The sequence below is a fragment of the Motacilla alba genome, chromosome 4 (genome assembly GCF_015832195.1).
Source record: "Motacilla alba alba isolate MOTALB_02 chromosome 4, Motacilla_alba_V1.0_pri, whole genome shotgun sequence".
In the NCBI taxonomy this organism is placed as follows: domain Eukaryota; kingdom Metazoa; phylum Chordata; class Aves; order Passeriformes; family Motacillidae; genus Motacilla; species Motacilla alba.
The window spans coordinates 17,554-42,946 of record NC_052019.1 but is presented as its reverse complement, the minus strand read 5'-3'; the positions used below and the strand labels follow the sequence as shown (position 1 = coordinate 42,946).

Genomic DNA, 25,393 nt, shown 5'->3' with positions numbered 1-25,393 from the left:
GCGGGGCCGGGGCGCGTGCCGCGGGCTGCGGGAGCGGGGCCGGCGGGGCCGCGCGGGGCTCCGGGAGCGCGAGCGGCGGCGGCGGAGCGCGGGGCCGGGCGGGGCGGGCGGGCCCCGGGAGCGGCGGCGGGGCGGGCTGAGCGAGCCCGAGCGGCAGCGCGGCGTGCGGTTCTCCTTGCGCTCGGCGCCATGCCTGCACACAGACCGCACTCAGAGCGGGGACCGACAGGGAACGGGACTGGGGGATATGGGATTGGGATTGGGATTGGGGGATTGGGGCATAGGGGAATGGGATTGGGGAATGGGATTGGGGGATGGGATTGGGGGATAGGGGATTGGGGAATGGGATTGGGGAATGGGGGATTGGGGCATAGGGGATTGGGACTGGGGATTGGGACTGGGGAATGGGATTGGGGAATAGGATTGGGGAATGGGATTGGGGAATGGGGGATTGGGGAATGGGGGATTGGGGAATGGGGGATTGGGGCATAGGGGATTGGGATTGGGGAAAGGGATTGGGGAATGGGATTGGGGAATGGGATTGGGGGATAGGGGATTGGGATTGGGGCACATGGGATTGGGGAATGGGATTGGGGACTGGGGCATATGGGATTGGGATTGGGGAATGGGGAATATGGGATTGGGGAATGGGGGATTGAAGGACAGGGGATTGGGATTGGGAAATATGGGACTGGGGAAGGGGATATGGGATTGGGATTGGGGAATGGGATTGGGGAATATGGGATTGACATTGGAGAATATGGGATTGGGAAATGGGGGATTGGGACTGGGGAATGGGGGATTGGAGGATAGGGGATTGGGGGATTATGGGATTGGGGAATATGGGATTGGGATTTGGGATTGGGGGATTGGAGGATAGGGGATTGGAGATTGGGGAACATGGGATTGGAGAATGGGGGATTTGGATTGGGGATTGGGGAACAGGGGATTGAGGAATAGGGGATTGTGGGATTTGAGAATATGGGGTTGTGGGATTGTGGAAGGGGAATGGGGGATTGGGGAAAGGGGGATTTGGGGAAAAGGGGGATATGAGATTTCTGGGGAAAGGAAGACATGAGAAAAAACCAGGAAAATACTGGACAGAACTGGACTGAAGTAGGGAAACTGGGAAAAATGGATTAAACTGGGAAAACTGGAAAAAGCTGATTAAACGGGACTAAACGGGATCAAACTGGAATGAAAGGGATAAAACTGGGAAAAAATGATAAAACTGGAAAAACTGGGAAAAACTGATTAAACGGGACTTAAGGGGATCAAACTGGAATGAAAGGAATAAAATTGGACAAAATAGATAAAACTGGAGACTGAGAAAAATGGACAAAACTGGGAAAAAAATGGAAAAAACTGGAAAAAACTGGAAAAAACTGGAAAAAAAAACTGGAAAAAACTGGAAAAAATGGGAAAAACTGGGAAAAAACTGGAAAAAAACTGGAAAAAAAACTGGAAAAAAAACTGGAAAAAAAAAACTGGAAAAAAGGGGGGGAAAGGGGAAAAAAGTGGAAAAGTGAAAAAAAAACCTGGATAAAACTGGAAAAAAACTGGAAAAACTGGAAAAAAAACCTGGAAAAACCGGAAAAAAAAACTGGAAAAACTGGTAAAAACTGGAAAAAGCTGGAAAAAAGAGGAAAAAAAGTGGAAAAAAAGTGGAAAAAAACTGGAAAAATCTGGGAAAAAACAAAAAAATCTAGGAAAAAACTGGAAAAATGGAAAAAAACTGGAAAAAAACTGGAAAAAACTGGAAAAAAACTGGAAAAAAACTGGAAAAAAGGGGAAAAATTGGAAAAAACTGGAAAAAGGTGGGAAAAACTGGGAAAAAAATGGAAAAACTGGAAAAAAACTGGAATAAAACTGGATAAAACTGGATAAAACTGGATAAAACTGGAAAAAAGCTGGAAAGAACTGGAAAAAATGGGAAAAAACTGGAAAAAGCAGAGTTTAGTGGATTAAAGTGTTATAAAAGGGATAAAACTGGAAAGAATGGACAAAATGGAACTAAACTGGATAAAACTGCACTAAACTGGAAAAATGGACAGAGCTGGAAAAAACAGACTTAAATGGATTAAAGTGGAGTAAAAGGGATAAAACTGGAAAAAATGGAAAAATTGGAAAAAACTGGAAAAAAACTGGAAAAAAAGGGGGAAAAATGAAAAAAAAACCTAGAAAAACCCAGAAAAACCTGGAAAAAAAATTGGAAAAAAAAACGGGAAAAAAAAAAAGTGGAAAAAAAGTGGAAAAAAGTGGAAAAAAGTGGAAAAAAACAGGAAAAAAAACAGGAAAAAAACAGGAAAAAACTGGAAAAACTGGAAAAACTGGAAAAAAAACTGGAAAAAAAAACTGGAAAAAAAAACTGGAAAAACTGGAAAAAACTGGAAAAAAAAGTGGAAAAAAGGGGAAAAAAGTGGGAAAAAAGTGGAAAAAAAGAAGAAAAAAAGTGGAAAAAAGTGGAAAAACTATGTGGAATTGAGGGTTCCTCCAACCTAAACCAGCTCAGAATTCTATGGAATTTGGGACAAAATCCCATAAAAAGACCTTAAAAATTTATAATAAGACTGTGACCCCACGGAGAGGGGTTGGAGAGGGCAAATCAGGGAAAAGAAATGGTTACAATTAATTAATTAATTGATTAGTAATTAAGGGAAGGAATGAAAAGCAGAAGGTACCTGCTGGAGGAGTGAGCCTCAGGATTCCACTCGGGATATCTGTCAACGACAAAGGGAAAAACATCAGTGGAAAGGCCAAAATTCCCAAAAAAAGGGGATTTTTTTCAAGATGAGTCTTCCCGTTTGGGACCCCAAAAGCACCAAATGTGGATTTCTGTTCGTGCAAGTGAGGTCGGATGGGGATTGGGATCGTGGGAATGTCCCTGGATGGGATTTGAGGTTCCTCCCACCCCAAACCATTCCAGGATTTTGGCTCCCCTCGGCTCTGGGAGAACGGGGAATGCTCCCCTGGAGAGGAGACAATTCCAGGGAATACTCTGAGGGATTCCAGAGGGGAGCTGGGATTTTGGGATGATTCAGGATTGGATCCCACGGGGTGTTTGAAATCCCAAAGCTTTTCTTGGGATGGGGGAAGAATCCAGGGAAATGCTGGGGCTGCCCCAAATCCCTGGAATGTCCAAAGCCAGGCTGGACAGGGCTTGGAGCAACCTGGGATAGGGGAAGGTGGGATGGGATGGGATCTAGGGTCACTCCCGACACAATTCCAGGATTCTGCTCTGCAGCCAGGCTGGAGAGCTGGGAATGCTCCCCTGGAGAAGGGAAAAATCCAGGGAATGCTCAGAGTCCCTGCAGGGGCTCCAGGAGAGCTGCAGAGGGACTGGGGACAAGGGACAGAGGGACAGGAGCCAGGGAATGGCTGCCACTGGGAAAGGGGAGATTGGGCTGGGATCTTGGCAAGGAATTGCTGACTGGGCTGGAATTCCCAGCAATTCCCAACCCCTGGATCCCTGGCAGTGTCCAAGGCCAGGCTGGGATGGACTTGGATCCACCTGGGATATTGGGAGGTGTCCCTGCCCATGGATGGGGTGGAACTGTTGGGATTTCAGGTCCCTCTCCAGCATTCCAAGACTCCCAGTGGATCCCAAATGGATTCCCATTGGATTTCCAAAGGATCCCCAGTGGATTCCAAATGGATTCCCAACTTATTCCCAGCAGATCCCCAAAAGATCCCCTGTGAATTCCCCAGTGGATCCCAAATGGATTCCACGATGAGTTCCCAGTGGATCTCTGGTGGATCCTCCGTGGGTTCCCTACGGATTCCCGAAGGATCCCCAGTGAACTCCAAATGGATCCCCAGTGGATTCCCAACTGATTCCCAGTGGCTCCCCAAAAGGTCCCCTGTGGATTCCCCAGTGCATTCCCACTTGATTCCAGTGGATCCCAGATGGATTCCACAGCGGGTTCCAATGAATCCATCATGGAGTCCACGGTGCCTTCCCAATAGGTCCCTGGTGGATCTTCAGTGGATCCCCTATGGATTCCCTACGGATTCCCAGTGAATTCCCAATTGATCCCCAGTGGATTTCTGTGGTGGATCCCAAATGGACCCCACAGTGCATTCCCAGTGGATCCCTGGTGGATTCCCTGCAGATCCCCAGTGGATCCCGAGTGAATCCCCAGTGGGTTCCCAATGGATCTCTGGCGGATCCCCAACTGATTCCCAGTGCATTCCCAGCGGATCCCCAGTGGACCCCGAGTGAATTCCCAGTGGATTCCCAATGGACTCCCAACTGCTTCCCAGCCAACCCCCAGTAGATCCTGAGTGAATTCCCAATGGATCTCCAGTGGATCCCAAATTGATTCCCAGTGTATTCCCAGCAGATCCCAAGTGAATTCCCAGTGGATTCCCAATGGATCTCTGGTGGCTCCCCAATTGATTCCCAGTGGACCCTGAGTGAATTCCCAGTGGATTCCCAATGGACTCCCAACAGATTCCCAGCCAATCCTCAGTGGATCCCGAGTGAATTCCCAGTGGGTTCCCAATGGATCTCCAGTGGATCCCCAATTGATTCCCAGTGTACTCCCAGCGGATCCCCAGTGAATTCCCAGTGGATTCCCAATGGACTCCCAACAGATTCCCAGCCAATCCTCAGTGGATGCCAAGTGCATTCCCAGTGGGTTCCCAATGGATCTCTGGTGGCTCCCCAATTGATTCCCAGTGCATTCCCAGTGGGTTCCCAATGGATCTCCGGTGGATCCCCAATTGATTCCCAGTGCATTCCCAGTGGATCCCAAGTGAATTCCCAGTGGGTTCCCAATGGATCTCCAGTGGATCCCCAATTGATTCCCAGTGCATTCCCAGTGGATCCCAAGTGAATTCCCAGCGGATCCCAGTGGACTCCCGACAGATTCCCAGCGGATCCCAATGGCTCTCCGGCAGATCCCAATGGACTCCCAATGGATCCCGGAGCATCCCTTACTGTTGGCGCAGCCTGCGGCAGCTCTCGAGGTGGGCGGGGTTGTTCTGGTGCAGGATCCAATCCTGGGGGAAAGAAGAACATTGGGAAAAGCGGGATCAGGCTGGAAAACCCCGGGATCACCCCAATCCCTCGGAGCTGGCTTTTCGTTTTCCAGCCCGTTTTTACCTCGGAAAAGTCAAATTTCCACGGAATCCCGAGGAGGTTAGAAGCTGATTATCACTGCTCCAGAACAATTAAACTGATTCATTCAACCCATTAATTAAATGGATTGATTACATGAATTAATGAAATCAGTTCATTAAATCAATTAATTCATCAATTAACCCACCCCCACGCCGGGGATGGCAGCAGCGCGTGGATCACCAGAGGCTGCTCCCAAAATTCGGAACGAAAGGGAATAAATCCATTATTTGCTGTCACATCCATGAGCAGCTCCAGCTCCCTCAAGATGCGGCATCTCCACATCCGATCTCATTCCCAGCCCGGAATTGCCGTGCCTGGAGCTCTGGGAATGTTTCAGCTCCCATCATGTCACAGCTCAAAGGTCACGCCGGAGCCTCGGGATGTTTTTCACGCTCGTTTATCGTTAAAAAATCCGATAAAAATAGGATTTAATTCCATCGAAAAATGCCCAAACTCGGGTTTAACCGGGAATATTGACAGGGAGCTGGGAAAAAAAGGAGGCAGTTTTCTATGGAGAAGGGATATTCCTTGGAAAACTCTGGAATTCTTCAAGGTGGAACATCACCAATGATAATTATTAAATATCCTTGCGGAAAAAAATCAACTTCCAGCTGCTCTTAGAGCATAAAATCCAATCAAACATGGAATAATTAATATAAAATATTGGATCTGAAGGTTCAGGATGATGGAATAATTCCCACGTGGATAAAGCAGCAATTTCAGCATTCCAAGCTGGTTTTCCCTAATTCCAGACCATCCCTAAGCAATCCCATTCCCAAGGATCCGGATTTTTCCAGGTTTGAATTTAACCAGGATAAACCAAAGGTGTTCCTCAAGGAAAAACTTGGTGGGAATGAAAAGGGAATTTGGCTCCCAGAATCCCAATTCCACGGTGCCAGAGGGAATTTGGCTCCCAGAATTCCAACTCCACGGTGCCAAGGAGAGGTTTTGGCTCCCAAATCCCTCCAGCTGCTGATCCAAGACTTTTGGGAATCTTCTTCTCCTTGCCAGGTCCTCACCAAAGCTCTCTGGATTGATGGATTTTCCTCCTTTTTGCCTCATTCCTGGCCCTTCCCACTCTTCGGGAATATTCCACTGCCCACGGAATCATCATGGAATGGTTGGGTTGGAAGGGAACCTAAAGATGATCCCATTATCCCAGGTTGCTCCAAGCCCCATCCAACCTGGATTTGGACATTCCAGGGATGGAGCAGCCACGATTCTTCCTGGGATCCAAAGAAAGCCTTCCCCCAAAATTACAGGATCCCTTCCCATAAATCCTGGTGAGAGGAACAATTCCATCTGAACTCCTCCATTGCCACCTTCCCTAATTCCATCCCAACCTCCTCTCACTCGTGGATCGCCACCAAGAAATCCTGGAAGCAGAACGTGGTGGAGCAAAGCGTCCAGCAAAGGAATTCCGAGCGCAAATCTTCACGGAAAACAGAAAATCCCAAGGATTTCACAGATCCGAGGTCCAAGGAGGCGTCGCCCCCAACTCTGAACGGATTTGGGGAACAAAAGTGGATAAAAATAAGGATAAATCCCATCCCTTGTGCTGGGAATGCTTCACATCCACTTCATTCCAGATGGGAAGGATTGAGGATGAAGGAATCGTTATTCCAAGAAATCTGCTCCATCCAAGACATGAAGTGTTTGGAGAAGGAGGAATCCCACAAATCCCGCTTTGTTATTCCCGCGGGACGCGATTCTGAGCGGAAAACGAAGCTGCTCCATGGAATACCCGTAAAACTCTTCAAGATTTTGAGGATTTGGGAAATTAGAACTGAAATCAGCAGGGGGTCAGACTCCGCCTACCCCAGAGCAGAACTGGGAATTTTGCTCTAAAAAACATCCAGGACACAAAGATTTTTGGGAATACCTGGCCCGAGCATCAATTTTTGCCTCTAAATCTGATTTTAATGCCCCAAAATCCACCTTGGTGCGGCTGCACCTCCTCCCAGCCAACCCTGAGGATCCCACAGGAACATTCCTCAGGATCAGAGTCCAACCTCTCAGCACCTCCCTTCCTGCCCGAGATCAAAACGAGGCCAAATCTGTCAAATTCTGGCGCTGCCCCAACCCCACCTTCCATGGACACCTCCACAAATTTCCACCATTTTTTCCACAAATTCCCAATATTTTGGACCTGCCCGCTTCGAAGTTGAAAATGATCCATTTTCCATAAAAAACGCTGGATGCAGGTGGGAAATACCAAAACTTGTGGTTTCTAAACAAAAAAAACACCAACAAACCAACACCTAAGAATGTATCAGAAATCTGTGAAAATGACATCCAGGAGGGTTTTTTTTTTTTTATCCAGGGAAAATTCAGCTTCTGGAGTTTTGGCACAGCCAAGTTGAAGGGACGAGGTTGGGATGAATACCCCACATCCAGGTGGGGACTTCTGGGTTTCATATTCCAGTGGCTGGAATTCTATTATCGTGGACAAGGCGGCGTGGTCGGATCCAAAACGAGTCAATCCAAGAACAGATTAAAAAAAAAACCCATGGAAAAAACCATGAAAAACCCATGGAAAAAGGGAGCTCAGCACCAACAGCCTCAACTCAGAAGCCATCACTGGAATTTTGTTTTCGGGGTCTTCAAACGTGGCACAGAGAAGGTTTTCCTCGTTGGGCACCTTCATCTTCACCTGATGTCGGTTCCTGCTATCCAAGAATCCTGGAATGGTTTGGGTTGGAACGGACCTTAAATCCCATTCCATTCCCATTCCTGCCATGGCAGGGACACCTTTCCTAATCCCAGGTAGATCCAAATCCATCCAACCTGGCCTTGGGCACTGCCAGGGATCCAGGGGCAGCCCCAGCTGCTCTGGGAATTCCAGCCCAGCCCCTGCCCACCCTCCCAGCCAGCAATTCCTTGCCAAGATCCCAGCCCAATCTCCCCTTTCCCAGTGGCAGCCATTCCCTGACTCCTGTCCCTTTGTCCCTTGTCCCCAGTCCCTCTGCAGCTCTCCTGGAGCCCCTGCAGGGACTCTGAGGACTCCCTGCATTTCTTCCTTCTCCAGGGGAACATTCCCAGCTCTCCCAGCCTGGCTCCAGAGTATCTCCATGGCCTCCTCTGGATTTGCTCCAGGTCCTCCTGATGTTGCTCCAAAGCTGGAGGCAGCTCTGCAGGTGGGGTCTCACCTGGGCAGAATTCCCACCTTCCCCGCTGCCCACGCTGCGGGATCAGCCCCGGGCACAGGGATCTGTCCAGGACATTTGGAGCTTCTCATCCACAACACCCCAAGTCCTTCTGCCAGGGCTGCTCCAATCATTCTCTTCCCATCTCGGATCGGTGCTGGGATTGTCCTTCCCCAGGAGCTCCTGCCCTTGCTGAGCCTCACAAGGCTGGGAAGGTCCAACCTGTCCCAGAAAATCCCTCCAGGTGTGATCCCAGGGCAGAGCTTGGTGTCGCTTTCACCATGCCAAGGGTGACTGATCCCGGTGTCCTTGTCACCAACGGAGATGCTGAACGGTGCCGATCCCAATCCCCGAGCGGCTGGTCCCACCTGGGCATGGAGCTGGTGACAACTCCAGGTGCCACCATCCGGTCCCGGACGGTCCATCCATGAAATCCATTTCTCCAGGCCAGGGACAGCATCAAATGTCTCAAGTCCTTGGGAATCACCGGATCTGGTGGCTCTTCCAACCTGAGGTCCCATCCAGCTCTCCCAGAATGCGACAGGGAACGGTTGGGAAGACAAACCTTGAATGTCCAGGTCATCTCCAACCACCCGAAACCGACCAGGTTTGCTGAACTGCAGAGCTGGAATTGAGAGGAATTCTTTGATCTCCGCAATTCATGGATACACCAGCTGGACATTTCTTCATCCAAGTTTTATTTTTGGGATAAAATTCCCAAACTCTTGTGGTTCTTTCGCACCAGGGCTGGTGCTGGGAGGTGTCCTGTGTCCCTGGGAGACAAACACCAAACGCTTCCCAAAGGAAGGGAATCCGGGCCACAGCTGAAGGACAGGGAGCACATTTGGGAGGCTACAGTAGGATCAGGATTCCCGGGAACACAACCCACCCCAGTGCCACCAGGACAAGACTGCACGACCTTTAATCCACCCCAAAACCCTCAGCCAGAGCCGATTTGCCAACAGATTTTTAGTGACAACATTTTCCTCCTTAAACGAGCGAAGAATTCCCATCTAAATTCATTCCCTTTTCCCAAATTGCTTTTTCCCTTTGTTAACATGCCCCCACTTTCATTTTCCTGCTCAATTTTACCCATTTTTGTTTAAAATCACCCTTCCCTTCCCATTTCCAGCTGCCCACCTCCCTGGCCCTCAGCGCTGCCTGGGGAAAAGGGTTTGGGAATTTCTCTTTGGTTCTCCCTTACAAAGCCGTCCCCATTTTCAGCCAGAGTTTTAATTCACAGCAAACAGAGCCTAAAATCTCCAGGATTTTGCCAAATCACAAAAATCCCTCCCCCGCAGCCTCGCCACACTTTGCAATTCAAACATAATAAATAATTATTAATTAATTACTCTGGGTTTTTTTATATCACGTTCTCCCACATTTTTGACAGATCAAACCTTGGGCTTTTCCAGGAAAACCCACAGCCTCCAAAACATTTTTATCTCCCAATATCCACCATTTTCTCCCTCTGTTTTTTCCTTCAAAGCTGAAACCGTAATTTCCTTCAAGGCTGAAATCCTGGCGGGATGAACGGACGCATTTTCCGCGTCGTCCCGAGCCAGCCTCTGGAATATTCAGCGTTGTCACACAGAGCAGATTTGGAAGATGAAATTTCAGGTTCTAAAGGGGCTCTTTTGTTTTCAGGCAGAGTTTGGAGGAGGAGGAGGAGGGGGGAATGCACACACAGACATCTCACCCACCCCCAGACATGATCTGAGTCCCCCACACATCACATTAATATTTCACTCCGCTGCTCGAGGTTTGTTTTGTTGTTTGAAACCAGCTGCAAAGTCAAAAAACATTTCAAAACTAAAAAAAAAAAATATCAACACGTAAAGCAACTCTGAAAAGCAACTGGGAGCAGAACACGCCGTTACAATCATTGCTAGCACCATTCCCAACACTCAAACTTGGCGACCAGCATCCCAATCCACGGAATTCCCAGGGCAAACAACCAGCGGCAGGAAAAGGTGCCGAGTACACACGCTTAGGGAATAATCTGGGAAAGCCACTCACCTTCATATGAGTGCATTCAAGGTTACACAGAGAACACAAATGTGGGAATATTCGCGGCGACGTGGCATAGTAGTCATTCATCATGGACGGGGTGGGCAGGCGTTTGCTCTTCTGCTCCGGGAACACGGGCAGCCAGGACGCCTTCACCACCCCGAACGGGGATTTGATGGGCTCCTGTGCCGGCGAGTGGAAGGGTTTGTGGTAGGGTTTGTGTCCCGCCGAGGCCCCGCCGGAGGAGCTGGGCCCGGGATGGGAGCCGCCGGCGTCGCGCTGCTTCTGCTCGTGCTGGCTGATGGCGGCCAGGAGCCCGGCCGAGAAGGGCGGCGGCGTCAAAGGCGGCAACACGTGCTGGGACACGGGCGGCTGGACCAGCGGCGGCATCACCGGGGGCAGCATGGGCTGCGGCAGCGGCGTGGGCAGCAGCGCCGGCAGTATGGGCGGCAGCACCGGCGGCATGGGCGGCTGGGACACCGGCTTCACCACCGGCAGCGCGGCGGGTGCGGCGCCGCACAGCACCGGCACCTTGGCCGGCGGCTCGGCCGGGAAAAACGACGGAGCGGGCGAGGAGTCGGTGGGGAACGCCGGCAGCTTGATGAGCTCTTCGGCCGGGAACACGGGGTTGCACGGCACGTTGGGCGGCGGGACGGCCACCGGCACGCTCTGCTCCCGCTGGAATTCCTCCCGGCTCTCCGCGCTCGAGTTTTCGGGATTGTAGACGCGCGCTTCCAGCGGTTCCTCGGGCAGCGCCTCGGAGTTGTAGGTGCGGATCTCCAGCGGGTCCTCGGTGTAGCCGTACTTGCTGGCGTGGCCGTAGTCGATCACTTTGCTCTTGACGGTGGTGCTACTGCCTTCTCCCACCGGCTCCTCCCCCCGGCTCGGAGCGTGCAGGCCGGGCACGGCGTGGCCCATCTTCCGGATGCGGATCTCCCGCAGGATCCGCGGCATGTTCTCGGGCGTCAGCTGGTCGTCGGGGTAGCGGCTCAGCTCCTCCAGGTCTTCGTTGGACAGCCCGAAGCTCGCTAAAATGCTGGAGGCGCTTTCGGGCGTGTAGCGGTTCTGGGGGTTGGAGTTCTGCTCCAAGACCGGCGCCGGGCCGGGCGGCTTCGGCCCGGCGGTGCCGGGGCCGCCATCCCAGCGAGTGGCACGCGGGTCCTTCTGTTCCTGGTGCAGGCCGGTCTTCTCCTTGACTTTCCTGGGATCGGCCCTGTGCAGCGTGACGCGCACGTTGATCCTCTGCGAACCCGTCCACTGCAGCGCGTCCTGCCCCGAGAATCTCTGGGGAGCCGCTCCTTGGGGCGCCGCGGGCGCGGCTTTCCTGGGCGGCCCCGCCGCGCCTCCGGCCCCGAAAGCTCCCGGGGGTTTGGAGCCCGACGGGTTGGGTCCTCTGGGCCTCGGGGGCAAGGTTCCTCTGGGGCTAAACATTGCGTCTTTCAGCAATGCCTGGCGGACGCCAGCGTGGGGAGGCGCCCGCCCGCCGCTGGCAGCCAAGCGCTGGAGAGCCAAGTGGGTCTTAATTTGGGCAAGCTGAAAAGGAGGAGGGCCCAACACAAGGGGGCTGGCAAGGCCAAGGTTCAGGGAATTCACAAGTGGTGCGAAACTTTCCAAGAACAACACAAAGCTGCAAGTTAAAAGACAAGGATTAGATGGGTCATCTTTGGCATCTGCTCACAGCGGCTTCTAGGACGGGGAGAAAAGCAACCCGAGGCACAGAAGCGGAATTTGCGCCACAGTTTAAAGCACTCAAAATTCACAAAATAACGTTTTCTTTCACTGTTTAAAATCTTAAATATAGAGAACAGGTGATTAATCAATTAAACAGCTCATTGACAAGCTTAACCCAACAAACTGGATCACAGGGAACACAACCAGTGGTGACACTTGCAACAGCATCGCTTAAAACCTGGCATTTCACTTCTTTGTGACAACAGAGTTCGGGTTTAATTACAATTAATAATTTTAGGAGCAGTAAGGCAAAGCGTGAAACCCCCCTGTCGGAAGGGTGACGAGGGATGAGTTGGAAGTGGAACCATTTAGGTGGAGAACTCCAACCAGTTCCAACTGGGTGGAGCTGAGCTGAGGCCGGAGCGGTTTCCAGGAGGACACTCCCATGAGCGCTCTCATGGGTGAAGAGCAAACCCTGCAAGAATTCACAGGGTGGGCTGAGGCTGGAATTCTGTGGGTAGAAAATATCCGATCTCTCCAAGAGCTTAAATGGAAAGGGTTTGAAACAGAGAGGAGTAAAATCGTACAGGAACAACAACAACAACAAAAAATCTCCACACAAAAAGCACCGTGGTCAAGGAAGTGGGGCTTGGTTTGGGTGGAATCACTGAGAATTTGGTGCTGCGAGGTGAGATAAGAAGGTACAAATACAGGGAGAGGAAAATGAAACACCACAGAGTTCTGGAGAGAGAATCACACAGGGCTTTGGGCTGGAAGGGACCTTAAAGCCCATCCCATTCCACCTCCTGCCAATACACACATCCCGTTATCCCAGGGTGCTCCAAGCCCCGTCCAAGCAGGTCAGGGATGGAGACTGAGATCAGTGAAACATCAAAGAGCGGCAAAGTCCCCGCGCAGCTCCTCGGGGACCGAGCGAGGACACCGGGAATTCTGGATTTAGGGCGAGGACAAAGCAGCAGCCACAACATCAGCGCGTTCCCAGCTCCGTCCCCGTTCCCAACCCCAAACACGGCACTGCCGGAGCAGCAGCTGCGAAATTCCCAACCCCGTCCCAGCCCAAACCAGGAAAACTCCAAACCCGGGAATTCCTCATTTCCCCCTTGTCCATCTGTCGTCTCCTGGAACTGGACTCTTCCTGCAGGTTTTCCAGGAGTTTTCCCGGCCGTTCCCGAAGCTCCGTGCCGAGTTCCCGTGGCGCCGAGGTTCTCGTCTCACCAACACCGATGCCGTCACGGGGTTTTGTTTTCCAAGCTCGTGGAAGTTGACTCCAGCTGGAAGTTTTTCCTCGAGCAGAGGTTCACACTGAGATCACAGCTCAAGGAATAAACCTTACAGGGAACGACCAAACACAGGTGCAGGAGAGGAGGATTCTCCAGCACAATTCCCAGAGTTTGTTCCCATCTGGGTGTGAGTTTTTCTGAGGAATGATTTTATTTGAACTGAGTACAAACCGTTCAGGCTCAGGAGAAACATGAATCCTATTAATCCTCTCTAAGCAAACAATAACCAGATTCCCACCAGACAGCATTCCCAAAATTCTGGCCTCTCACCCAATATTCCTCCTCCCTCCATAAATTAAACCAGATTTCAACAGGAGCCGCATGCCAAGCCAAGTTTGTCCCAGAGTTTCCAGACAAATGTGAACCAACACTCCCTGAGCCACCTCCTGCCTTTCTGTTTGCATCCTCTCCAGAATTCCCAGCACTGGAGGACAAAAATTCCCTCTGAGCCCATCCCTGTGGGAAGCACTTGGAGAAGGAAGGCTGTCAAAGCCACCCGTCACCAGGACAACCACGAATGGATCAGCAGGGCAAACCCGAAACACCACCAACCTTCATTCCACGGATCAGGAACCTCCCAAAGGAGGGAAAAACCCAGAATTCCCACAGGATGAGTTTTTATCTCTCCAGGTATTTCCAGGCGCTGCATCTCACACGGACACCTGGGAGCAGGGAAGCTCCCACAGCAGGACAGGGAATAACAACTCACCTCTGCAAACCTCAGGGATGGGATCCAGGTCGGGAAAGACTTGGAGCAACCTGGTCGATGGAAAATGTCCCCATCCACGGCAGGGGGTGGGATGGGACGGGATCTGAGGTCCCTTCCCACCCAAACTAGCCTGGGATTCTAGGAAGGGCTGCGGACAAGGAGCGCCTGAGTGACCTTTCCAAAGGAAATGCTGGAAATGCTTCTAAGGAAATGCCAAGATGGAAAAAACAATGGTCGGGAGATATCAGGGACAGCCTCACCTTCCTCTTCCAGGCAGCTTTGTTTGGGAAGCGTCGGAGCCTCGCAAGCGCCGCTGCTGGGACAGGGACACCACAGCAGGGACCGAGCTCCGAGCCGGGGCTGTGGCGACACTGAACGGCAATCAGGCGGAATCATGGAACGGTTTGGGTGGGAAAAGAGATTAAATTCCATCCAATCCCAGCCCCAGATCAGGGATACCTCCACCATCCCAGGGTGCTCCAAGCCCCATTGTCCAACCTGGCCTTGGGCACTGCCAGGGATCCAGGGGCAGCCCCAGCTGCTCTGGGAATTCCAGCCCAGCCCCTGCCCACCCTCCCAGCCAGCAAGATCCCACCCCAATCTCTACTTTTCCTATTTGGAGCCATTCCCTGTGTCCTGTCCCTCCATCCCTCATGTCCCAAGTCCTTCTCCAGCTCTCCTTTAGGCTCTGAGCTCCCCATGGAGCCTTCCCTTCTCCAGGAGAACATTCCCAGCCGATCCCTGGGAACGGCAATCCCAGAACTCCAGAGCACAACACGAAAGCCGAACGACACCTTCCTTGCTTTCCCCTCAACTTCCTGCCTCCATCTTTCCAGGCTTCCCAGCAGCGATGGAGAAATGGGAAGTTGTGGATTTTAAGCTCTCCCTGCTGTCTGCAGAGCCTGCACAAGGCTGCGCTGCAGGAGAGACAGATCCGGAGCAAGAATTCCTGCACGGAGGAAAAGGGCAAAGAGCCTGAACCGGCACAGAACCCTGGGATTATCCCGGCTGGAGAACAACTTTGGGATCATCCAGTCCAAGCTGTGCCCACCTTGGCACTGAGCGCCACATCCAGGAACTCCTTGGACACCTCCAGGGATGGGCACTCCGAACCTCCCTGGGCACTTCCAAGGCCTGAGCACCCTTTCCATGGAGAAATTCCTGCTGATGTCCAACCGGAGCCTCCCCTGGCCCAGCCTGAGGCCGTTCCCTCTTACCCCGTTATTCCCTGGGATCAGATCCCAAATCCCCCTCCCTGTCAGGGATTTGTGGAGAGCCACAAGGTCCCTCTGGAGCCTCCTCTTCTCCGGGAGCCTCAGGAGAAGGCAGAAGCAGATTTCTCCCGTTACGCAGAAGGTTCACCCAAAAGGAAATTCCAAAGGGAGAATTTCCTGATTTGTCCCTATAAATAGCATGGAATTTTCTGGCTCTGTGCGAACTCCAGAGCAGATAAACAAAGCTGGAAGCAAAGCCATGCCTGGGGAGGAGCTGAGCCTTTCCAGAACTGACCGCATCCCCGTGGATCTGACCGCGTCCAGTCCCAAGACCTGGATCTCCTTTGGAGATTCCCTGCTCTTTGTTTGATGGCAAAATCTCGGAATGTTTTGGAAGAACCCGGATTTTCCTTCTCCTTCCCGTGCTGCCCAACACCACGATGGCATCCAGAGGGTGCCACGGTCCTTCCCGCTGGAGAATTCCTCATCCACAGCAGCCCAGATGTTCTCTCATCAAGGTCAGGACTTGGGCAAGGCATTCCCAGCCCTTTTCCTGCATGTGGGAATCCTTTCCCGTGATTCCGGACGGCTCTGGGCAGTTCAGCACCCTCTGGATCTCTGGGATTGTCACCTCCAGGCTTCCCCTTGCCAGCACAACCCCATCTTGAGGGGACACCCCAGTTCCAGCAGGAGCTCCAGGATTTTCTGGGTTACCCGCAGTGTCCATCCGTATTATCCTTCCATCCGGGGATCTTCCAGCTCTTCCAGCACGGCCCAAATCCAGCAGAGCACGACAGATCCAGGTGGTCTGGCATTCCAGGTGGTCTGGCATTCCAGCAGGACCACCTGCCTGCTCAAGCAAAAATTCCCAGGATTTTAGAGGTGAAAGCAGCTCCAGACAAAATCCTCCCTGGGGACATTTGGGTTACCAGCTCCAGATCCAGCAGGATCTCAGCTGGGATCGGTGGATTGGGAATTCCAAGAGCCAGGATGACTGGGAATGTTCCAGCCACACCACGACACACAAGGAATTGGGATGTGTCCTGGAGGATGAGGAGGAAGAGGAAGGCAGAATGGGAATGGCCCTGGAGCACCTGGATAACGGGAAGAGGACAAAGCCCAGCCTGGAAATTTGGATTTCCCAGGAAAAAAAGAGAACGGCAAAGGCTGAGCTGGAATTGTAAAGCCTGAAGGAAGCAGATCCCAAAAAAGGACCAGGATGGGAAAGGAAGCACTTGAATAAGAAAATTCCTGGGATGAGATAAAACCATGGGGAAAAAAGGGACCCAAACCCCAAGCAAAGTCATTCCTCCCACTCTGTGCAATCCTGGAAGCCAAGGTTCCATGTCCCCACTCCTTTATCCCAGTTTTCCTATGGAAAAGGACACATTGCAGGTATGGAATATCCCTTCAGCCACTCCAGGCTCACTCCCAGCCCAGGGAAAGCCAAACTCAGCTCCCAAATCCCAAATAAAACTCCCAGCAAAAGTTAATCCCATCCCAAGCAGAACAGCAACACCGGCCGTGGAATCGGCTGGAGTATTCCCAAAATTCTGCCCCATCCCAGCCTTTGGGGCAGGAGATTTCTATCCAGATACACCAGAAAATAAAAAATAAATCAGGACAAGCCTCTCAGCCAGGAATTCCCGAAACAGGACCAAAATCAGGCACTTTAACACCTCAAATTCCACTTTCAGAGCGGCACAAAGTTGGATAAATCCATTTAAACACCAGCAGCAAGTCCCTGACGCCACCACAGACATCCCTGCCTAAAATTCCCCAAAAAAGCCCAAATTCCACACAGAATATTTAACCGATGGCAAGGAAGTAGGAAAACAGGTTTTATTTACCTTCAAAAGCGAAAGATAAAAGAGAAACACCCAGACGAGCTCCTTGTCTGGCAGAAAAAAGCAACTCAAATCCCAAACTGGGGGAGGAAAAGAGGGAAGAGAAGGAATCCAGGTTTGGGAAGCCTTTGGGAAACCTCACCCTTGGATAAATATCCTCAATTTCAGCAGAATTTGGGGAAGAGGAGGCTGGGCTGGTCCCTTCCATCCCCACACCCCAGGGGCAGATTTAAACGGGGAAAAAGAAATTAAAAATGAAATTCGGGATACTCCTTTTCCTTGGGGAATGCCTTATCCCAAGGAAAACCATGAGCTCATGTCAGATCCACCCTCCCTGATCCTCCCAGCAGCTGACTGAAGGTTTGAGATGTCAGGGAAGGATCCCACAGCAGAGAAAGGAGCAGAAAAACCCAAACCAACAACATTTAAACATCAATTCTGGGCCGCAATGAGATTTATGGGGGGTTGGTTTGGGTTCTGAGTCAAAAAACCTACGAAGTTTTATGTAAATACTCTTAGAATTTACCCTACAAAAACAGTTTGTTTGTTTTTTTTAAATAAAGTAACAACCCACATGACATTTTTCTGGTTTAAAATAACACCAAAAACATCCAAGGAGCCTGTGCCTAACTTGCATTTTAAAAATGTTAAATCCCCCAAAAGAGGAAGTTCCTGCAAACCACGTGATGCTACAGAGCTGCAACACTTGGCCTTCCGTAAAAATCATTTTTCTCCGGGTATTTTACCCAATTCTGCTCAATTATTCCCGTTTGAAAGCAGATTAAAAAAGGGAAAATCCGCGTTTTTAACCCCAAACCACGAGGAGGTGCCTGAGGTCACGTCCAGGGCCTGAGGTACAAACCCAACCTGAGGCGGGTATTGCTCTATTTAAGGTCAATTTTAACCCAAAACCACAACTCCCAGCATCCATATTCCATTGTTTTAACGTAAAAAATACTGAATTTATGGATTTAAAGGCCTGAGCAAGGATTAAATTAAGGCTTTGAGTGTTGTTTGACGTGCAGGGGAATGGAGGGAGGACCAGGGAAGCGTTTCCCTCGCTTCAAACCGCGTAAACCCGAGACCGAAATGTTTAAAAATCAGATTTAAATCCGTGCCGGGTACAAAATGCGGCGAATCCCTTCGCTGCGCTGCTGGTCGGTGGCTACGGGGCGGCTTTATCCGCGTGCCGAAAGGAAAAGGATAAAAGATTAACGACAAAGAGGCTTATAAAAATAAAGGAATGAAGGAGAAAGGATTTAAAAAAAAATAATAAACACCCGCAGCCCGAAGCGCCTCATGAGGGCCCCTCAGCCGCCCCCCCCCACCACAGCCGCCATTACGCGCGTCCCCCTCAGCCCTCACCGCTGAGGGGGGGGGCGGCCGCCGCTCGCCTCCTACCTCCGCCGGCGCGCAGCCGCCGCTCTCCCCGCGTCCCCCGCCGCCGGGACGAGCCGGGAAGAAGCCCCTAAAGCGGAAGGAAGGCTCGAAAAGGGGGAGGAAAGCTTCTAAAAGCAGCGGGGAGAGCCCCGAGAGCGGCGGGCGGGGGGGACACGGCGCGCCGGGCGCTCTGCGCGTGCGCGGAGGCAGCGCGGGCTTGGCGGGAGGGGGAGGGGGAGGGGGGAGGGGGGAGAGCCGCGCGTGCGCGCCGTGTGCAAAGGGCGGGGCCGGCCCCCGCCGCGGGGCATGCTGGGAGCCGCCCTGCTATAAAAGGACGGCGGCGGCGCGCGCCGCCTCAGAGTGGTGCTGGTGTTCGGAGCGTTCACTTCTGTGGTTTTGTTGTGTTATTGCCGCTTCCGGCGCTTCTGCGGTTATTTTTGTAATTCCCGTAGCGTGTTCTGCCCTCTGTTATTGAGCCTGCTCCTCGTTTCGTTGTTGTGTGTAGCACAGCCCTTCCCGCCCTATGCGTGAAGCACCGGGAGCTGTTTCCTTCCTCTCCTTAATAAACACTTAGAGCCTTCATTTCATCCTTACTCTGGCCTTTAAATGTATAAATTCAGCATTTTTATGTTTAAAAAACGGGATCTGGCTGTTGGGAATTGTTGGTTTGGGTTAAAATTGGCCTGAAATACAGAAACAGCAGCCTCAGGTTGGGTTTGCAGCTCAGCCTCCCTCAGCAGCAGCGGGAGATTTGGGAATGTTCCTCCGGCCCCGTGGATTTATTCCAAATTTCTCTCCAAGGTATCCTGGGCTCTATGGAGAGATAATTCCAAGGAAAATCATGAGGCAGCTGAGGTGCTGATATCTGTGAGGAGTTTTGGGATGAATTCTCCATCCTTGGAATGTCCAAGGGCAGGCTGGGATAGGGGGAGGCGTCCCTGGACATGGATGGGGCGGGATTGCTGGGATTTAACATCCCTTCCAAAGCATTCCCGGATTCTGGAGCCAGGCTGGGAGAGCTGGGAATGTTCCCCTGGAGAAGGGAAAATCCAGGGAATGCTCAGAGTCCCTGCAGGGGCTCCAGGAGAGCTGCAGAGGGACTGGGGACAAGGGACAGAGGGACAGGAGGCAGGGAATGGCTGCCACTGGGAAAGGGGAGATTGGGCTGGGATCTGGGGAAGGAATTGCTGGCTGGGCTGGAATTCCCAGAGAATCCCCAGATCCCTGGCAGTGTCCAAGGCCGGGTTGGACATTGGGGTTTGGAGCCACCTGGGATGGTGGGAGGTGTCCCTGAACATGGATGGGGATGGGATGGGATGGGATGGGATGGGATGGGATTTAAGGTCCCCTCCAACCCAAACCATTCCCGGATTCTGGAGCCCCTCTGCTCTGGGAGAGCTGGGAATGTTCCCCTGGAGAAGGGAAAATTCCAGGGAATGCTCAGAGTCCCTGCAGGGGCTCCAGGAGAGCTGGAATTGGGGACTGGGGACAAGGGACAGAGGGACAGGAGGGATTTGGGATCTTGGGATGTGGGATTTGGGAGCTGTGGGGTGGGAATTGGGATTTGGGGATTGGGACGTGGGATCTGGGATGTGGGATTTGGGATTCGGGATGTGGGATTTGGGATTCGGGATCTGGGATTTGGGGTTTGGGATTTGGGATCTGAGATTTGGGATCTGGGATGCGGGAATTGGGATTTGGGGTTTGGGATGTGGAATTTGGGATCCGGGATCTGGGGTTTGGGACTGCAGAGGGTTCTGGGACTTTGGGAACGCTCCTGGAAACCTTTCCCAGCCCTGTCACAGCTGCCCGCGCCAGGGCGGCGTCCCCGTCCCCAGGGGGGTGGTGGCACTTGGGGACATGTGGTGGCCTCGGGCTTACGGTGGCTCTGGGCAGCTGCTGGCCCCAATTAACCCATTAACTCATTAACCCATTACCTCATTAACCGCTCAGTCATTAACCCGCCAGCTGGCTCCGGGCCAGCCCCGGGGGTCGCGGTGCTCTCAGCGCTGTCCCCAAGGTGTGACAGCAGATGGGGCCACCAGCCCCGAGGGGACCGCGCTGCGCGACAGCGGCGCCGGGGCGGGGACAGGGACAGCCTGTCACTGTGCCACTGCTGGGGACAGGGGACAGCCTGTCACTGTGCCACTGCTGGGGACAGGGACAGCCAGCCCCGTGTCACTGCTGGGGACAGGGGACAGCCAGCCCCGTGTCAGTGTTGGGGACAGGGACAGCCAGCCCTGTGTCACTGTTGGGGACAGGGACAGCCAGCCCTGTGTCACTGCTGGGGACAGAGCGGGGACAGCCAGCCCCGTGTCACTGCTGTTGGGGACAGGGACAGCCAGCCCTGTGTCACTGCTGGGGACAGAGCGGGGACAGCCAGCCCCGTGTCACTGCTGGGGACAGGGACAGCCAGCCCCGTGTCACTGCTGGGGACAGGACAGGGGACAGACAGCCCCGTGTCACTGTTGGGGACAGGGACAGCCAGCCCTGTGTCACTGCTGGGGACAGAGCGGGGACAGCCAGCCCCGTGTCACTGCTGTTGGGGACAGGGACAGCCAGCCCTGTGTCACTGCTGGGGACAGAGCAGGGACAGCCAGCCCCGTGTCACTGCTGTTGGGGACAGGGGACAGCCACCCCTGTGTCACTGCTGGGGACAGGGACAGCCAGCTCCGTGTCACTGCTGGGGACAGGGGACAGCCAGCCCCGTGTCACTGCTGGGGACAGGGACAGCCAGCCCCGTGTCACTGCTGGGGACAGGGGACAGCCAGCCCCGTGTTACTGCTGGGGACAGAGCGGGGACAGCCAACCCCGTGACACTGCTGGGGACAGAGCAGGGACAGCCAGCCCCGTGTCACTGTTTGGGGACAGGGGACAGTCAGCCCTGTGTCACTGCTGGGGACAGGGGACAGCCAGCCCCGTGTCACTGCTGGGGACAGGGGACAGTCAGCCCTGTGCTACTGCTGGGGACAGGGGACAGCCTGTCACTGTGTCACTGCTGGGGACAGGACAGGGACCGCCAGCCCCGTGTCACTGCTGTTGGGGACAGGGACAGCCAGCCCCGTGTCACTGCTGGGGACAGGACAGGGACAGCCAGCCCCGTGTCACTGCTGTTGGGGACAGCCAGCCCCGTGTCGCTGTTGGGGACAGCCAGCCGCTGTCGCTGTCCCCTGGCCGGGCCCACGCGCGGTGCCAGCCCAGCCTGTGTGACACTGCTGTCATCGCCGGCCGCGTGCCCGCGTGTCGGTGACATTCCCGGCGTCACTCGGTGGCCCTCGGTGACCTTGCGGGGCTGTCCTGTCCCCTCCTGTCCCCTCCTGTCCCCTCCTGCATTCGGGACACCCCCCCATGGGGTCACACCCCAAACCCCACAGGACATCTGTCCCCAAGGACGTCACCCCGTGCCACCCCGGTGCCACCGCCGCCCCCCCGCGTGTCCCCAGCCCCTGTCCCCGAGGTGCCACCCCCTGTCCCCTGCGCCTTGCCCGGCCCCGCGCTATTTTTGTCCCGTCTGGTGCCACCTCTGTCCCCAACCATACAAGGAGCCACCCCGGCCGAGGCCACTTGTCCCCGAGGTGTCGCGTTGTGGGTGGCCCGAGCCGATGACGGTGACACGAGGACGGGGATTGTCACCTCCTGCTCGTCGGGGACATTTTGTCGCGTTTGTCCCCCTGGTTCGGGGACTGACCCGGGATTAGCACCCGCCGGGGGTGACACAAATAGCTCCTGGGGACACTGGGGACCCGCGTGCCACCGCCTTGGGGACAGATCTGGGGACGCCGCTCTCGGTCCCCGAGCTGCGGAGGGAATTGTCCCCATCCGGGGGGGACGCTGGGGACAGCCCACCCCAAAGTGGGGACACGGCCGGGACAGGACCCCACAGCTGGGGAGGGGACAAAGCCAAAAGCCACCGGGGGAGCCCCGTGCCAGCAGCACCCCTGGGGGACCCCGAAACCGCCCCGGGACCCCGAAACCGCCCCGGGACCCCAAAACCGCCCCGGGACCCCGAAACCGCCCCGGGACCCCAAAACTGCCCAGGGAGCGTCCAGGGGATCCTTCAGGAGACCCCAAAACCGCCCAGGGACCCCAAAACTGCTCCCTGAACCCCAAAACTGCTCCCTGAACCCCGAAACTGCCCAGGGACCCCAAAACTGCTCCCTGAACCCCAAAACTGCTCCCTGAACCCCAAAACCGCCCGGGGACCCCAAAACCGCCCAGGGACCCCAAGAGTGCCCGTGGAGCCTCCAGGGGATCCTTCAGGAGACCCCAAAACTGCTCCCCGCACCCCAAAACTGCTCACGGAGCGTCCAGGGGATCCCCCAGGAGACCCCAAAACTGCCCCCGCACCCCAAAAGTGCCCACGGACCCAAAAACTGCACCTGGAGCCTTCAGGAGATCCCCCAGGAAACCCCTAAACTGCTCACTGCACCCCAAAACTGCCCAGGGACCCCAAAACTGCCCGTGGAGCCTCCAGGGGATCCTTCAGGAGACCCCAAAACGGCCCAGGGACCCCAAAACCTCCCAGAGACCCCAAAACTGCCAACGGAGTGTCCGGGGATCCCCCAGGAGACCCCAAAACTCCTCCCCCCACCCCAAAACTGCCCACGGACCCCAAAACTGCCCAGGGAGCGTCCAGGAGACCCCAAAACCGCCCAGGGACCCCAAAACCGCCCAGGGACCCTAAAACAGCCCAGAGACCCCAAAACCGCCCAGGGACCCTAAAACAGCCCAGAGACCCCAAAACCGCCCAGGGACCCTAAAACAGCCCAGAGACCCCAAAACCGCCCAGGGACCCCAAAACTGCTCCCCCCACCCCAAAACTGCCCACGGATCCTCCAGGGAATCCCCCAGGGCACAGAGACCCCAAAAGTGCTCCCCTGCACCCCAAAACCGCTCACGGAGCGTCCGGGGGGTCCCCCGGGACACGGAAACCCCAAAAGTGCTGCCCGCACCCCGAAACTGCCCCGGGACCCCAAAACTGCCTGCGGAGCCTCCAGGGGATCCCCAGGAGACCCCAAAAGTGCTCCCTGCACCCCAAAAGTGCCCACGGACCCCAAAACTGCCTGCGGAGCCTCCAGGGGATCCCCAGGAGACCCCAAAACTGCCCCCGCACCCCAAAACTGCCCAGGGACCCCAAAACTGCCCGTGGAGCGTCCAGGGGATCCCCCAGGACACGAAGACCCCAAAAGTGCTCGTGGACCCCAAAACTGCACCTAGAGCCTTCAGGGGATCCCCCAGGAGACCCCAAAACTGCCCCCGCACCCCAAAACTGCCCAGGGACCCCAAAACTGCCCGTGGAGCGTCCAGGGGATCCTTCAGGAGACCCCAAAAGTGCTCCCCGCACCCCAAAAGTGCTCACGGACCCCAAAACTGCACCTGGAGCGTCCAGGGGATCCCCCAGGAGACCCCAAAAGTGCTCCCGGCACCCCAAAACTGAACAGGGACCCCAAAACTGCCCAGGGACCCCAAAACTGCGCCTGGAGCCTCCAGGGGATCCCCCAGGAGACCCCAAAACTGCTCCCGCACCCCAAAAGTGCCCAGGGACCCCAAAACTGCCCACGGAGCCTTCAGGGAATCTCCCAGGAGACCCCAAAAGTGCTCCCGCCACCCCAAAACTGCCCAGGAACCCCAAAAGTGTCCGCGGAGCCTCCAGGGGATCCCCCAGGAGACCCCAAAAGTGCTCCCCGCACCCCAAAAATCCCATCCCGGAGCAGGGAGGGGGTTTGGGGTCACACCGAGGGGTGGGGGGACATTTTGGGGTCCCCCTTTTCTTCCCTGAGGGTCCCCCCGGGGGTGGCGCCCCCTCCCCAATCCCAAATCCGGGGGAGCCGGGAAATCCCAAACCCGCCCTGAAACGGACGGGGGGGATTTGGGGGGACCCCCGGCAAGGGGGGGGGCACTCACCGTCCGAGGGGGTCCAGGGGGGTCGGGGGGGGCCGGGGACCCCGATTTTGGGGGGTGGCGGAGGCGGCGCCCGCCGGCATGGCGGGGAGCGGGCTTTGGGATCGGGATCCTTTTGGGATCGCTTTGGGATCGTCCCCGCGGGGGGGCGGCGCTGGAGCGGCCGGGGGGGCGCCGGGCACGGGGATGGGACCCCCCAAAAATGGGTCTCGGCGGGTGGGGACCCCCCCAAAATGGGTGTCACCGTTATTGGGGTGCGGGGGGGGGAATTCCCCCCGTGACCCCAAAAGTGTGGGGGCACAAACCCCCCCCACCCCAGCCCGGGGCGCGCCCCTTGGGGGGTTCGGGGGTGGGGGGTTCAGGGTTGGGGGGGTCAGGGTTGGGGGGCCCCACTTGGAGGTGGCGCCAAAATTTGGGGTCCCCCCTCGCTGTCCTGCCTGATATTGGGGTGCGGGGCTGGGGGAACCCCCAGTGAGGTGCCCCCAAAATTGGGGTGCGGGGCTGGGGAACACCCCCCCTTCGTGGCCCCAGTTTGGGGGTGCGGGGCTGAACCCCCGTTCCTGACCCCAATTTGGGGGTTCAGGGCTGGATCCCCATTTTCCTGACCCCAATATGGGGGTGCAGCCCCCCAGCCCCGTTCCTGATCCCAGTTTTGGGGTGCAGGGCTGAACCCCCCCCCGGGTGTCCCCGATTTGGTGGTTCGGGCCCCCCCGTTCCTGTCCCGGATTTGGGGGTTCGGGCCCCCCGGGTGACCCCAATTTGAGGGTTCGGGCCCCCCCCCGTTCCTGACCCCAATTTGGGGGTTCGGGCCCCCCCGGGTGTCCCCAGTTTTGGGGTGCAGGGCCGGACCCCACCCTGGGTGTCCCCAATTGGGGGTTCGGGCCCCCCCCGTTCCTGACCCCAGTTTTGGGGTGCAGGGCCGGACCCCACCCTGGGTGTCCCCAATTGGGGGTTCGGGCCCCCCCCGTTCCTGACCCAAATTTGGGGGTGCAGGGCCGGACCCCCCCGGGTGTCCCCGGTTTGGGGGCGCAGGCCCGGGCCCGGCTCCCCCCGTTCTCCCCGTGTCGGGGTGCGGGGGTGTCCCCTCCC

General features: G+C 55.1%; 1 protein-coding gene across 1 annotated transcript; it reads right to left on the bottom strand.

Moving 5' to 3' along the window:
- ZNF638 (zinc finger protein 638) lies at positions 1-25,229 on the bottom strand (the record flags this gene model as incomplete). Its single annotated transcript, XM_038134416.1, has 5 exons — positions 24,308-25,229; positions 10,291-11,908; positions 4,943-5,004; positions 2,682-2,720; positions 1-193 (listed from the first exon to the last, which is right to left on the bottom strand). Coding segments are annotated over exons 1-5 (1,992 nt in total), but the record flags the coding sequence as incomplete, so codon positions are not given.
- Positions 25,230-25,393: the final 164 nt, after the last annotated feature.